The sequence below is a fragment of the Lipotes vexillifer genome, unplaced genomic scaffold (genome assembly GCF_000442215.2).
Source record: "Lipotes vexillifer unplaced genomic scaffold, Lipotes_vexillifer_v1.1 scaffold316, whole genome shotgun sequence".
In the NCBI taxonomy this organism is placed as follows: Eukaryota; Metazoa; Chordata; class Mammalia; order Artiodactyla; family Lipotidae; genus Lipotes; species Lipotes vexillifer.
Window position 1 is genome coordinate 850,347 of NW_006780802.1, and position 15,313 is coordinate 865,659.

At 39.5% G+C, this 15,313-nt stretch overlaps 1 protein-coding gene across 1 annotated transcript in view; it reads left to right on the plus strand.

The window, feature by feature from the left end:
• Positions 1 to 977: 977 nt before the first annotated feature.
• Positions 978 to 15,313, plus strand: part of DNAJC1 (DnaJ heat shock protein family (Hsp40) member C1) — a 196,636-nt gene continuing 182,300 nt past the window's right edge. Inside the window, exon 1 of the mRNA XM_007454169.1 lies at positions 978 to 1,187. Within this exon, the coding sequence (XP_007454231.1) occupies positions 978 to 1,187 (210 nt within the window). The remainder of the gene's footprint in view (positions 1,188 to 15,313) is intronic.

Here is a 15,313-nt window from a genome sequence, read left to right on the forward strand (position 1 = left end):
GAAAGCAATAGCGGTGAGGAGGAGGGTGGAGTAGGAGGTGAGACACTGGTGGGAAAGAGAGGAGGTTTTTAGCCTAAATGTCATTAAAAATAGACCTCAGTTGGGAAAGGAACACCAATTGGAAATCGGCTAAAGCAGATAAACTACACTTCCCCTAAGACTATGATTGAGTCATGCTTATTAATTTCTGCCAGGTTGCCTACTTTATGGTATTATGCCTATAAATCTTAATTCATTAGTAGAAGTATGCTTTTTGTCTTGGTTCAAATTTCATTTCTTCTTCACCTCTCTCAAAAGGATATTTTAGACTACTCACTAGATTTGCCCTTTTCAAGTCCTAGGTTCAATTCCTCCTGTATCTTTGGGGATGGAATAATGAAATGTGTGGAACAGAGGCCGTAATCAATAAATCAGTTTTCAAATATACTTTTAGTTTTCAATATCTGGGGGAGGGTAAGAAGGTAACTGTTTCAGGGATATTTGGGATGTTCCAGGTGGATGCGCGATGCCTATAACCGTCCACGTCTCTTAATCTGTGTCAGTACAGGCACAGCTTCGCGGAGCGCGCCAGCGACTGAGAGGCATTTCGCGGGGGCCCAGCTCTGGGGCGCAGGCTTCTCTACTTCCTGCCCCGCCCCCTCTCCCGCGGTTGCTAGGAGACGTGATGTCACCGGAAGCGAGGCCTGGGATAGGCTAAGGCGAGGGGAAACCTCTCCCACCCGGTGCAACCTCAGCGCCCGGCGCTGGCTCGCCAGCTGTTTGTAGGCCTGGGTGAGGGGTGGGGGTCCGCGGAGGGTAGAACCGCCCGCGGCCCAGCCTGTCCCTCAGGCTAGGACCGGCCGCGGGGCGGGCGGCTACGGGGCGGCTGCCGGTGCTTCCGACAGACAAGCACTGTTCCCATAGCCCGCGCTGCCCGCCGCGTCCCTGGTCTCGGCCGACGGCGCTGCGCGGCGGGTGACCTCTCCGAGCCCCGCGCGATGACGGCGCCCTGCTGCCGGCTGGCCCGGCTTCCTCCGCGCCGCCGGCTACGGCTCCGGCTCCGGCTCGTGCCGTTCCCGCCGCCGCTGCTGTTGCTGCTGCTGGCGGCCGCGGGGCCGGCGCGCGGCTGGGAGAGCGGAGACCTGGAGTTGTTTGACTTGGTGGAGGAGGTGCAGCTCAACTTCTACCAGTTCCTCGGGGTGCAGCAGGTAAGCGGGGCCGGCCGGCAGCCCGCCCGCCCGAGGGCTGCGCCTCCGGGGCAGAAAAGTGCGGGTACGGGCGGAAAGGAGGGGGTGGGGCGGACTCTGACCCAGTTTCCTCCGAGGGAGCTGGGCACGCGGGGCAAGACTTGGTCATCCTGGGCTCGTCTGCCGTCCTCAGCCCGATCCACCAGGATCTCCTCGTAACCAGTCTCAGAGGGAATGACCCGCCTTCCCCAATTCCTCACCGCCCGGCTCCCCTTCTCGAGTTCCAGTCTCAGTGACAGCCTGGACGGTGCCACCAGCCTGGGGTGGCGATTCCTTCTCTTTCCTCTGCCATTCTGGGGGAGATCCTTGCACCCAGCTGTGCAGGAGGAAGAAGGAAGAGTGGTGTGGGTAGATCTTTTACCCTTTCCTTGCCTGCCCCGTGAATGTGGGAAGGAGTAGTCGTGTCTGCCTCCAAATTTTCACCTTCCCAATTACACTTATCTATATTTTAGCAGCCTCCTTTCCTCTGCCTTTCCGGGAAGATAGGAATACATTTTGGCTGGCGTCTGGGTTGCAGAAGTTTTTCTTGCACTGTACTTTGGCATCTGTAGCCTGTTGGATTAGGCATTCGTATCATAGTTTAGAAATCTGGAGGAACTTGAAGCCTCTATCTACAGTGTTGGTCCTGGAAGTCATAGAAGGAGCCATCAAGTGTTTGGGGCAGTAGAGGCACTTGGGGTGCTCCAGGAAGAGAAGTCCAACCAGTAACGCAGGATCATTGTCTTTTCCTTTCGTTTCGTTTTCTTTCCTTTTTTAGCTTGAGACTTTAACTTGTAATGTCCGTTTGTTGCTATTTACTTACACCCTGGGAGTGGTGAATGAGGGTAGATATCCCGTCTCTGACGCCATTTTACTGGTTTAAGAATTATGGGGTTAAAGACTTAGAATTTCACACGATCTGATTGAGCCCTTCATAAAATGCTTTGAATAGTTATGGGGGAAAAAAATGTTTACCAACAATTGTCATTCAAGGCACACTTCCCGTGACCAGATGTGAAGTGTACATTTCACTCCTACAGGTTATCATAAATTTGTGTGAACTGTTGAGCTTAACATTAAATGGAAATTTACTTTTCAATTAAATATATATAATTGAATATAAAATAGCAGTTGCCGTGGCACCATGATTTTAACGAATTTCAATTTTGTAAGTTATAAAGTAGTTTAAGAATTTCACACTTCAAATTCTTCTGTGCAAACGATTATGTGGCAATTGTCTTTAGTCATTGTCTTCACCTGGTGCCATTTCCTGCTTGTAGAGATAAAGTATACCTCATTTCAAAGTAAATGATATCTCAATATGTGTAAAAATCACTAGTGAAATATAACTGAAGACTTTTAAGAATGCCTTTAATATTGAGAATATTTGTTAGAATTTATTACCATAATTGATTAAATTCTGTAGCTAGAGTCTTTCACATAACCTATCTAAAGATTTTGAAGATATTTTCCAGTTATTCAAGGAAAATTAAGCCCCTTTCAGAGAATACAGAAACTTAGTAGCAGTGGATTAAATTTTAGGTTATGTAATCTAGCTTGCATGTGAACTCTCATAGAATTTTCGTTTATAAATCCATGCAATTAAATTTGCAGAGTTAATTAGGCAGTGTGAACAACCAGAGCATTTAACTATATGGGCAAAGATGGGAAAATAAAGAAGCATAAGTAATTGAGAAGATTCTGTGTGGAGGTAACATTTTTAATAGAAGGATCCAGAAAATTGTTTTCATCTGTGTTTCTCTACCCAGTTGTGTTGAATTGGAAAGAATGCAGAAGAAACTTTATTCTACCTAAGCAGAGAAACTGATCGGAACACGTTCTTTACATTACATTGAACCTTAACTTTCTTAGGAGACTTTCAGGAGACCAGAAATTTGGTAGAGACAAATGCAGCCTGTCTTACGTCCTTAATGTGTAATTTTCAGGCTAAAGGCAACCAATCTCTTCTTGACTAGCCAGACATGAGGAACCAGAGCAAAGAAGGTAGGTTACTTGAGAGTGGTGACCTGGCTTTACACACTTAATCAGTTTTGTTGTCCATTCAACAGAGATTTGGTTCATACCTACTAAATATTAAACACTGGGAATTGGCCAGTATGTAACACAAAACCCCTAGACTCATTTTAGTAGGGGGAAACAGTAGACAACCAAACAAGTAAATATAAATGTCAGATGGTCAGAGAAGTCCTCAGAAAGAAGTAAGGGAGTGAGCCATGTTGATAAGTGCATTCAAGGAAGGCAAACGGTTAAGCGCAAAGGCCTTGGAGCTTACTTAGTATTTGAGGAATGGCAAGGCAGCCAATGTGGCTGGAGCAGGGTGTATGGGGAGGACAGTAGTAGATGAGATCAGAGTCATGGGGGGCGGGGGAAGATCTTGTAGGGCTTCAACGTAAGTCATGAGGACTTTGGCTATTATAAGTAAGTTGGGGATTAAGGGGGGTTTTGAACAGAAGAGGTACATAATTTGACTTAAATTTCAAAACGATTACTTTATTGAGTTGGAGATCAATGATATGTATGTTATTAATTATTGGATAATTGTGGTGTAGAATGTAGAATGGACCTGGGTGGTGCAAAGTGGTCAGATTCTGGATATAATTGGAACATAGAGCTGACAGCATTTTGCTGATTGTTTGAACGTGGGATGTGGAGGCGGGGAGTGGGGAAGAAAAGTTGAGGATAATTCGAAAGCTTTTTCTAAACCTCAGAAAGTGAATAAATACTTGTCTAATTGCATTTGCCACTTACTGAGATGGAGAAGCCTGGAATAGAAGCAGGTATGGTTGGGGGAAAATCAGTTAATTTGGTTTTGGTCATGCCAAATGTGAGGTGTCTAATAAACTGTCAAATTGGTTATCTAAGCCTGGAGTTGTAAGGCGAGGGTTTGGGCTGTGCATAATAAATTAGGGAGTCCCTGGCACTTCGTAGGTAATTTGAAGCCACAAAACCAGGTAAGTTCACCAGGGGAGTGAATGTAAAAGAGAAAAGAGGGGTTTGGGAGCTGGACCATGGGAGGAACCAGCAAAGGGGGAGAGGAAGGAACAGCCAGCGAAGTAGCAGGTAAATCAGCAAAGGTTGGCCTCTTTCGAGTCAGGTGAGGAAAGTGTTTTAGAGAGGAGGAGGCAATCAGCTGGGCTAAATGCTGAGGATAATTCAACTAAGATGCGTTCTGAGCATTGATTGTTGAATTCAACAGTGTGGAGGTCATTGGCCACTTTAGCAAGAGCTGTTTCAGTGGAGTGGTGAGATCAATAGGTTGGTCACATTGGGTTCAGGAGAGAAGGAAGGGGGCGGAATTGGAGACAGTTAATAGAAAAAAACTTTTTTTTCAGCTCTCCATACCCCAAACTAGACTCCAGGGATGATTAGTGACTTAATGTGGCATCCATTTTATCCCTCTTTCCACCAGGTCTAAAGTAGTTTGCTCAGTCACTCCCTAAACTCTGTAATTGGAATAATCAATTAGATTATTAGACTTTTTGAACTTGAACTAGGCTTGAATTAGACTTTTAGAACTTGAACCAGCCCACTTACTGACTTATGACCTTGTCAAGTTATTACTTCATTTTTAGGACAAATGGTATTTTCTTTCTTTCTTTACTTCATAGGAGACACTTAAATATTTATTAAATGAAAAAATATGAACATGGTAACTAAAACTAAACAGTAATTCACCGAATGAGTAATTGCTTGACTGTTTTTATTCAATAGGTTATATTTATATTGGCCTTTTATTGCCCTCATCCAGCAAAGGAATCCCTCTCCTTGTATCCCCAAGTTTCAAATTGGTTCTAAAAGCTCTCAAAGGGATTCCAGAAGATTTTAGTGGACGTATGTATACCGGTGACATACCAGAGGCTCACTCTATTTTTAGAGTGGCTTTGATTGTTCACAGGGCATATTCCAATTTGGATATTGCATCTTTTCAGAGAATACAGGGTAGAAGATTAGAAGAATGTAGGAGAAAAGGTGTGCTGTTGAAATACCTCTCATTAGTAACTTAAGTTCTAGGTCCCCCAACAGTATTTATATTTATTCTAACAACCCCTGCTCCTTGGATACCTGTATTTCTTGTAGGATCAATTTTTTTCATTGTCTTTTGGGTCCATGACTTTCTTTATACTTTGTACAGTGTTCTAGCCAACAATAAATACTTCATAGTCATTTAAAAATCTTTCAATTGAAATTGTAACAAGCTAAGTTAGCTTAAATTTTGCAGCATTTACTTTCTGATGAAATCAGAGTAATTTTCTTGGTGCCAGTCATTACAGATTCCTATTCATAGAGCTAGAAAATGCCTCTTTCTCTTAGAAAAATTTTAATAACTGCATCCTTACATTCAAATGAATGCTAAAACCTTGTTAAAAGAAGAAAACTATTGTTAAGTGACATGTGCTTACAAAATGTTGGATTTTAACTTTTTAATCAGAATTAATCTTTTAAGCTCTTTCAGTCTGTATTTCAGATGCACAGAATGTACAGAGTAGCAGCCTGTATAAGGGAGGGACAGTTACGGCACACTCATCCTACATATACCCAAGGGGAAGGACTCCCTTAAAGAAACAACTGCTGATCTCTTGACTCATCTCTTACATCTTTCCATGGATGAGTTACTTTGTTGGAGGGTGATCAGCTTTGGTCTGCTTTCCTTGATTGGGGAGAGCTAACTAACTAAAAGGCTAGAAGTAATGAGGCTCATTCTTAACAGACCAGTAAGGCAGTTGTTATCCTGGCCAGACTTTCTCTTGAGTGTACTGTCTCAAAGTCTAGGCTGGATCATCAAAAACTCTAGAAACAATAAATGCTGGAGAGGGTGTGGAGAAAAGGGAACACTCTTGCACTGCTGGTGGGAATGTGAATTGGTACAGCCACTATGGAGAACAGTACAGAGGTTCCTTGAAAAACTACAAATAGAACTACCATATGACCCAGCAATCCCACTACTGGGCATATACCCTGAGAAAACCATAATTCAAAAAGACTCATGTACCAAAATGTTCATTGCAGCTCTATTTACAATAGCCCGGAGATGGAAACAACCTAAGTGTCCATCATCAGATGAATGGATAAAGAAGATGTGGCACATATATACAATAGAATATTACTCAGCCATAAAAAGAAACGAAATTGAGCTATTTGTAATGAGGTGGATAGACCTAGAGTCTATCATACAGAGTGAAGTAAGTCAGAAAGAGAAAGACAAATACCGTGTGCTAACACATATATATGGAATTTAAGGGGAAAAAATGTCATGAAGAACCTAGGGGTAACACAGGAATAAAGACACAGACCTACTAGAGAATGGACTTGAGGATATGGGGAGGGGGAAGGGTAAGCTGTGACAAAGCGAGAGAGAGGCATGGACATATATACACTACCAAATGTAAGGTAGATAGCTAGTGGGAAGCAACGCATAGCACAGGGAGATCAACTTGGTGCTTTGTGACCGCCTGGAGTGGTGGGATAGGGAGGGTGGGAGGGAGGGAGACGCAAGAGGGAAGAGATATGGGAACATATGTATATGTATAACTGATTCACTTTGTTATAAAGCAGAAACTAACACACCATTTTAAAGCAATTATACTCTAATAAAGATGTAAAAAAAAAAAGTCTAGGCTGGGGATGGGAGGGCCAGAATTTCTAGCAAGCCCACTTGGCTCCTATACGTAATCTCAATTCTCCAGTAGCTTTTCAGCAATGAAGGTGCTATTTGATCTCTGTTTGCCTGACTTCTGTGTTCAGTTTTTTTGGGTGGGAAAAGCAGAAAGTCATTAATGGGGCCTTCTCAAACCTCGGCATAGGGGTTTGAGAAATAAAGAGGAAGATCTCTTTCATAAGTGACTGGTGAATCTGTACTGTGAGTATCAGTTCTCTCCAGTGATTCTTGTAGATTCCACTGAGCTTGTGGTGTTAGTTGAATATAGTGCAGTCTTTCTCTAGTGAGTCTATTCCCTTGTAAACCTATGTCATGTAATAATCACTCCCCCATTTTCACTGTAAAATCCAAAATTATTTGTTGATTTGGAGAGAGGGAGATGTACAAAATTTGGAATGGTAGATAACCTTCCAGTCATCTATATTTCTGATGTAAAGCATATCATGTATAGAGTTAGAGCTGAATAAATACTTGTTTAGTTGTATACATATTTGCATCAGCTTGGATTATTGTAAAATTGACTTACTTTTCTTATGTATACACTGTTTAGTGGAGGTTGCCTGGACATATTTTACGGGAAAAAGCAAGTTTATTGGGAAACTTGCCACATAATCTAGAGCTGATGGAACAGAAATCCTCTTCTAGTTGTAAGTTTCTGTTTTCTTTTTATACTGTTCTTTTTTTTTTTACACTAATTATGAGAACAATCCTAGAATAGTGTGTCTTTTATTATTCATAGATATACCCTAAGCTGAACTGGGAAATGGAATTGTCCTTTGTTATTACAATTATTCTTAGAGATACATTCTAAAACCTTTTTAATAAAAGTCACCATTTTACCCAGTGATTGGTGTAATGTGGTGAATTTCAACGTCATAGGTTTTATTCAGTGCTGGGAATGATACACAGGGTAGGATGGAGGTGGGGGTAGGTACTTGGCTTGATGATTGCTGAGAGAAGAACCTCCGTGGCAGTTGTAAGTAACACCAGTTGATAAAATGCTTGGTATCTATATTAAACATGTTTTCGCTTATTCCAAGACTATATGGTCTTGGGAATCTTTTTGTAAGTCAGGCATTTTTGGGTCTATTTGGACAGTAATGACGTCAATTAATTTTACCCAGAATTAAAACAAATCCAAAGCCTTTCTTTCTTTCTTTTTTTTTTTTTTTTTGCGGTACGCGGGCCTCTCACTGTTGTGGCCTCTCCCGTTGTGGAGCACAGGCTCTGGACGCGCAGGCTCAGCGGCCATGGCTCACGGGCCCAGCCGCTCCGCGGCATGTGGGATCTTCCCGGACCGGGGCACGAACCCGTGTCCCCTGCATCAGCAGGTGGACTCTCAACCACTGCACCACCAGGGAAACCCTCAAAGCCTTTCTTGTATAGAAGTGTGCAGAGATGGAAGGAAAGGAGTGGCAGTGAAAAGAGAGACTTCTGATTGGGTGAAGCAGGACCCTAGACCAATTGATAATGAAGCTATAGTCATATGTATTTTCAAAAACCTTTCTTTATTTTCATCAAAACACCTACTTTTGAAAGGTGGGTCCTATACTAATGAACGTAAAAATATGATTATGTTTTAAGTAACATCATGGTATTCCATTTGAAGAGCTAATTTTTTTTTTTTTTTTACTTATATTTACTGAAATTTTTGTCTAAGAGTGTTATTAGCACTTAATTAGAAAGTTAATCTAGGATTTGTGTCTCATTCTCATCTTCCTTAATACTACATTAAGTAAGGTTAGGACTCATTCACTTACTCAGAAAGTGTTTCTAATTACCATCATCCAGCAACTGGAATCTCACGTGTAATCAGGCATGTTGCAAAAGCAAGGCATGCTGCTGTCTACATTTCTGGTTAGAATATGTGCATAAAGCAGTATGCTTCATTATTAGACAAAATGCCCATTTTAGTGCCAGTGAAGCAGTGGACATAAAGCTATGTGCAGGGCTTCCCTGGTGGCGCAGTGCTTGAGAGTCCGCCTGCCGATGCAGGAGACGCGGGTTCGTGCCCTGTTTCGGGAAGATCCCCCATGCGGCGGAGCGGCTGGGCCCGTGAGCCATGGCCGCTGAGCCTGCGCGTCCGGAGCCTGTGCTCCGCAAATGGGAGAGGCCACGGCAGGGAGAGGCCCGCATAACGCAAGGAAAAAAAAAAAAAAAAAAAAAAAAAAAAAGCTATGTGCAGCTACATGGTCAGCTAATAGAATTTGAATTAAATATTAAAGGCAAGAGTTTAAGATCAAGAATTAAATAAAAGGACATAACACACCTCACCCTTCCCCCTCCCCATATCCTCAAGTCTGTTCTCCAGTAGGTCTCTGTCTTTATTCCTGTTTTACCCCTAGGTTCTTCATAACATTTTTTTTTTTTTTCTTAAATTCCATATATATGTGTTAGCATACGGTATTTGTCCTTCTCTTTCTGACTTGGGTCAGAAAGAAGATGTTGGGGGTAGGAGTTTATTAATTAATTAATTTATTTTTGCTGTGTTCGGTCTTTGTTTCTATGCGAGGGCTTTCTCTAGTTGTGGCAATCGGGGGCCACTCTTCATCGCGGTGCGCGGGCCTCTCACTATCGAGGCCTCTCTTGCTGCGGAGCACAAGCTCCAGACGCGCAGGCTCAGTAGTTGTGGCTCACGGGCCTAGCCGCTCTGCGGCATGTGGGATCCTCCCAGACCAGGGCTTCGAACCCGTGTCCCCTGCATTAGCAGTCAGACTCTCAACCACCTGCACCACCAGGGAAGCCCCGGTAGCAAATTTTTAAAAGAATTTTTACCTATCAGAGAAAAATATGTAAATAAAAATCATCGTTAATTTTAGAGGCGGGAAAATATTGAGCTAGAAGAAAATATTTTAATGATTTGCCTGCTTTTAAAATTAAAAAGGATCGTAAAAGTATTTATTATGTAATATTTCTCTAATAATGCTCGTTATAACAGAGTGGTGGAGGAGCCAATATAAACGTTAGGGATAGAGACAGTAGCTGAGAATACCACTGAAGGAGAAAGTAGGAAATACACAGAAAGAGGGACATGTACACAGAAAAAAAATACATCAGTACAAATACTGTAATGGAGTAGTATCTCCATCTTGTGGCCTTCTTTGTATATTGTTGTTAAAAATGTTGAGGGGTTGTATTTTCACAACTGTAGGAATAAGTAAGAATAAAATATAAGTCAGATGAAAATAAAATATGGTTCAGAGATTTTTTTGCAATGACCTTTGAGCCTGAGCTTCCCAGTTGGTGTGCAGTAAGTCAGTGTGCTGGGACGGTGGTGCCCTCCCTGGAGAGGCCTTAAGTTAACTCCAGTGTGTCTTACAAATGTAATTTTCTGTGAAATGCCATGGTATGGAAAAAGTTGGAAGAGCACTGTGAAGGCATGCAGTTATAATGTTTTTCTTCCAGGGAAAATTTTATAAGCCTGTGTGTATATGTGTATACATATAAAAATAAAATTGTCCTATGTAATTACTCTTATCAAAATCTTTGCTATACTAAAGATCTTCGTTTAGCTCTCATAGAACCAAGAGCATTAGTTAACATATTGGTGAGTGAATCTGGATATAAAAGGAATCAAGGAATCTGATGAATTAGTGTCCTTCAGTTACTTGATTACTTATTCTGGATGGTGGAGTGACCATTAAGTAACTATGGGTACTGCATACCCATAGTTTGCAGTAACTCAGAGGAATACTTTAACGGTTTGTAACAATCTGTGTGAAGAGGATACAAATGTCTTTGGAATGTATAAGTATACCAATTCTGAGTAGCCTAAAGTAATACTTCGTGACAGTAGATCAGGATTTCTAAGTAAAATACCACCTTACAGACATATATTTCAGATTTTTGACAGATGACTTTCTTTTTAAAGCCATTGATCCCTTAGGGCAGCACTGTGCAATAGATACATAATACAAGCCACATATGTAATTTAAAATTTTTTAAAAGCCACATTTTAAAAAGTAAAAAGGAAACAGGTAAAATTAATTGTAAAATATATTTTATTTAATCCCATGTATCAAAAATATTATTTCAACATGTAATCACGTTTTTAAAAGTTATTGAGACATTTCACATTTTAGCTTTTTTACTAAGTCATCAAAATCTGGTATATATTTTTAATTTATACTTCTTAGCACACTTCAATTTGAATACTCAATTTTGATTGAAAATACTTAATCTGTGTTGAGACTTCATAGAATGTGCAGCTAACAGGTAGATTCATGTAATCGAATTCTTCCAAACTAACAAGTAGAGTCATGTATTCAGGTTCTTCCAAACATACTTAAAAAGCTTTCCAGTAACTGAATCAAGTATCATTAAAAAAATTTAAATATAAATGACTCAAATTAAATAAAAAATTTGATTTCTGAGTTGCACTAACACGTTTCAAGTGCTCAGATATGGCTAATGGCTACCACATTGGATAGCACAACTTTAGAGAATGAACATTTCTGTGTTGTATAGATATATCTAAATATTTTTGGATAAAATCACTGATTGCTGTTTCCATTTCGTCAGGGACATTGTAGGTTTTGTTTCTGTGTCTTAACTCATTATGGTTTTTATTGTTTTGCTTTTTTTTAGGATTGTTCCAGTTATGCTATATATCATCTTCCTAGTTAGTTTTCTGTCCGTTTTGTCCATTCTTTTCTTTGGCCTGTAAAGGCTGTTAGTATAGTACATGCTGCTCTTCTAGGGACAATGGGTTCTGAACGTCCATGCATAGAGGTCTGTCTGCTGAGGGTGTTTTCAGTAATCAGCTTAATCCAATTTGGTCGTTTTCTTTTGCTGACTAGCCTGTTATATTTTATAATTCTTAAAGTGTTATTAAGTTAATATATTAGGTCTTTAATGATGCTTTGACCAAGAAATCACCAGTGTTCCTACTTTGTAATTTTAACTTTGAGGTTACCTGTTCTCCCTAGTTATTCTGAAACTCATCCATCAAATATATTATTAGTTATGAAATATTCACTATATTCTCTACTGTCATCTATTTTGATTATTATAACATCTTTAATTAAGTAATTTAAAAAAGGGATTTCCAGGTGCAGTTCTATTTGTGTGCGAGTCTTTTGGCTCATTATAATATCAATTAGGGATTCCAGAGTCATCCTTTTCCACTAGCCACCTTTGCCATCTCCACACAATTCCTAAAAGTACTGCTTTATTTTGGACTGATTAATTGCTGATCTTTTTGCTTTTGTCTTCTGTAATTTCATAAGTTAAGGAAAAGAAGTAGATCTTAATATTGATCGTTCTTATATCTGGCTATTATTGTTTTAAATAGTCCCGTTATAGGAAAGAATTGCAGTGGGGTCAGAGATGTTAAAAACTCTATGCTAAGGGAAAAAAAACAACAACGAAAATTGGAGAACGGATATAGAATCCTGAAGTTAGAAGAGACCTCACCAGTATCTAACCTGTTTCTCATGTAGGAGTCTCTTCTGTAGCTCTCCCCGAAGATGGTCATCCAGTCTGTTTGATTTACGTCTAACAATGGGGAATTATGAAACAACCTGTTAAGTTTTTGATAAAGTACTCAATGGGAATTTTATTCTTATGTAAAGCCCAAAATCATAATTCTTATACTTACTTTCAACTTTATTTGCAGTCTTCTTTTGGAGTACGTCTGAGTATATATTCCCTCTAAATTATTTTTCTGAAATGCCTTAAAATAAAATGCACAAGAGAAATAATTACTTGTTGATTCTCTCCACAACAGTAGAGTTATTTAAAAACAAACAAACCACAGTTCTTTGTATAGCAGTTATACCTCAATAAATTTGTTTAAAAAAAAAATACAGGCAAGCTGAGAAGCCTACTTGGTTTCATGATCTTTAGATATGTATTAAGTCCACCCTAGAGAAGACCCAAGCCACCATAGTTACAGTTGTCTTGGAAGTACACCAAGCATGATTTGAAGTTACTATAAATAATTCCCTGGGCTCATCAAAGTCAGCAACAGGAAATTTCTGAACGTTGAAAGCATAAGATGATTTGGGGTATGTTGGCTTTGATAATATGGGCCACAGGGTTGATTTAATTAAAATTGTACCCCAAAGTTGTTACAGACTCTTAAAGCAAGACCCGTGTGTACAGTTGTGCAGGTTGTGTGTCTGCTTCAAAACTATCGTGATACAAAGATGTTTTAGACTGAGGTTTTTATGAAGAATTGCACATGGGTAATTAAACTGTGAAGGAGATAATTTCTCTTTCATAATTAAAATGTTATGTTTCTTTAGATAGAATTTTAGTTTTCAGGTCCATCTTGAGTGGCGGTTTCTCTCTCCTTTTTATTCACCCGTCCTCGCTTTATAATGGCTTTTACTCCTTTCCCTGAGACACCTAGACAAGCAGTCGGTCTGATATAGGCAGCTTAGGGCTCCCTCCTGAGGTTATATTGAGGCCATTGCAGATCCAGATACCAAGCCTGCAGATTGTTTGGCCTGGTTTCAGCTGTTGGGCTGAAACTTTGGCCTCTTAGCATCTCAGATACATAATATTTTATAAGCTTGTAGCCTCAGGCAGCGGACTTCTCACTTTTTTTCACAGGCGGTGGAGTCCCACTGCAACCCTTGGTTTCCAGCATTGAGTCTGGCTCTGATCCCAGGCCTTTTGTAGAGTACTTTCAGTCCTCATTACTCTGTGGGAGTCAGACTTCTCATTTCTCCTGCCTACTACAGGTGTAGAGTCCAGGCTTTTAGCTTAAGCTCTTTTTGTGGCTACACGTTTCCTTTAGTTTTTGTCTACAGAGATACTTAACTGGTTTTGGCTGTGGCTATACGTTTATAATTTTCTCTCTTTAAATTTTATCATTGGTACATATTTGGAGTAGGGTTTAGGAGGAGCAGTGCTACTTTGACTCCAGAGTATTTTTTAAAGCTGCACTTTTAAAATTATTATTTTTAATGCCATTTTCCTATTATCTAAGAACCTTTTACTACTTAACATCCAGAAATATAGTCAGGCCTGTTACTCACAGCAGTGTAAGAGGCTGTTACTTAGGCATTGAAAGGAACAGTAAACCGTCAGTCCCTGTCACTATCAGTCCACTATTCCTAGACTTGATCCAAGTCTGGGCGCTAAAACAGGCAAGTAACATTTCTAAAATAATCAGATCCCACAGGTTTTGAATATTGTAATAAGTAGATCCATTACCTCAGAGTGGTGTATGTGGCCCTGTTATTGGAGGTGTCCAGAGGAGAGTCCTGAACTCTGTCTTGAATCTAGTTAGAAAACCATGCCAGGTGGGGAAATAGTTACTGAAACTCAGGTACGTGTCAGAAAAACCATTGCTGGAGGAAATGAATGGTCCTGAAGTTAAGATATATGCAGATAATTTCGCGTTGATGTTTTGTAAATATATACCAATCACAAACCTCTTAAAAAGACTTTCTGGACCTGAATAACATTATGTTCTCTTACATATAGTCTTCAAAATTCACAAAACAAAAATTAAGACAGTGAGGGTTAACCTCACTGAAAAACATTTTCAATAGTTAACTTGATGGACGATACTAAAATCATAGAGTTTCAGTGGATATTAGCTTCATGGAATTGAGTGATCTTTAATCAGAGCTTCAAGCAGTTTATAGAGTGCACATTTGGAATGTACTTTAAATTATTTTAAGGAAAGAAGTATACAATTCAGACTTATAAGAAAAGATAAAGGGTCTTTTCATATTAGATCCATAGGATTTAAATATAATCGGTTTACATACAATTTGAAGGACATGTTTATCTTATTATTGTATACCTTTAATACTGAGTTGTTAATCTAAGGGAAATTTTTAAAGATACTACCATGGATGAAAACCGTGGTATAATGATCTTTTTAAAAGACATTTCACTTACAGACTGTCATTGTTGCTTTTCTTTAACATGGATAACAATACTCTGTTTCTGCAGCAGTTCTCTGCAATAGTGTTTCTAACCTTTGTTTTTGTGACAAAATAGAATATGCACAGCTATCTAGGTTATGTTATGAAATTCTGATAAAGCCTGTTTTTCATATTTATTAATTCATTTGTTCTTTCTACAGCACACTAATAATAGTAGAGAATGGAAACAATCAGATTCTAATAGTAGGAGAATATTTGAGTGAACTATGATATGTTCTTGGTGTGATATGTAATCATTAATAACAATATAAGTGAAAAGTATATAGCAACATGGAAAAATACGCGTAAGTGAAAAAAGCTAAATAGCAAGTTTTATTCACATTTGATTATAATTTTGTAGGAATCATATATATGCACAAGGGTGAGACAGTAACATGGGCTAATGAGAACAGTTTAAATTGTGGGATTGGTAGAATAATTTTATTTAGGGGTGAATATTTCATTTAGTCCTGATAACATTACTAATATATACCCATGTAAATTCTATTACTTTGGAAAAAAGAATGTTATATAATTAAATAACA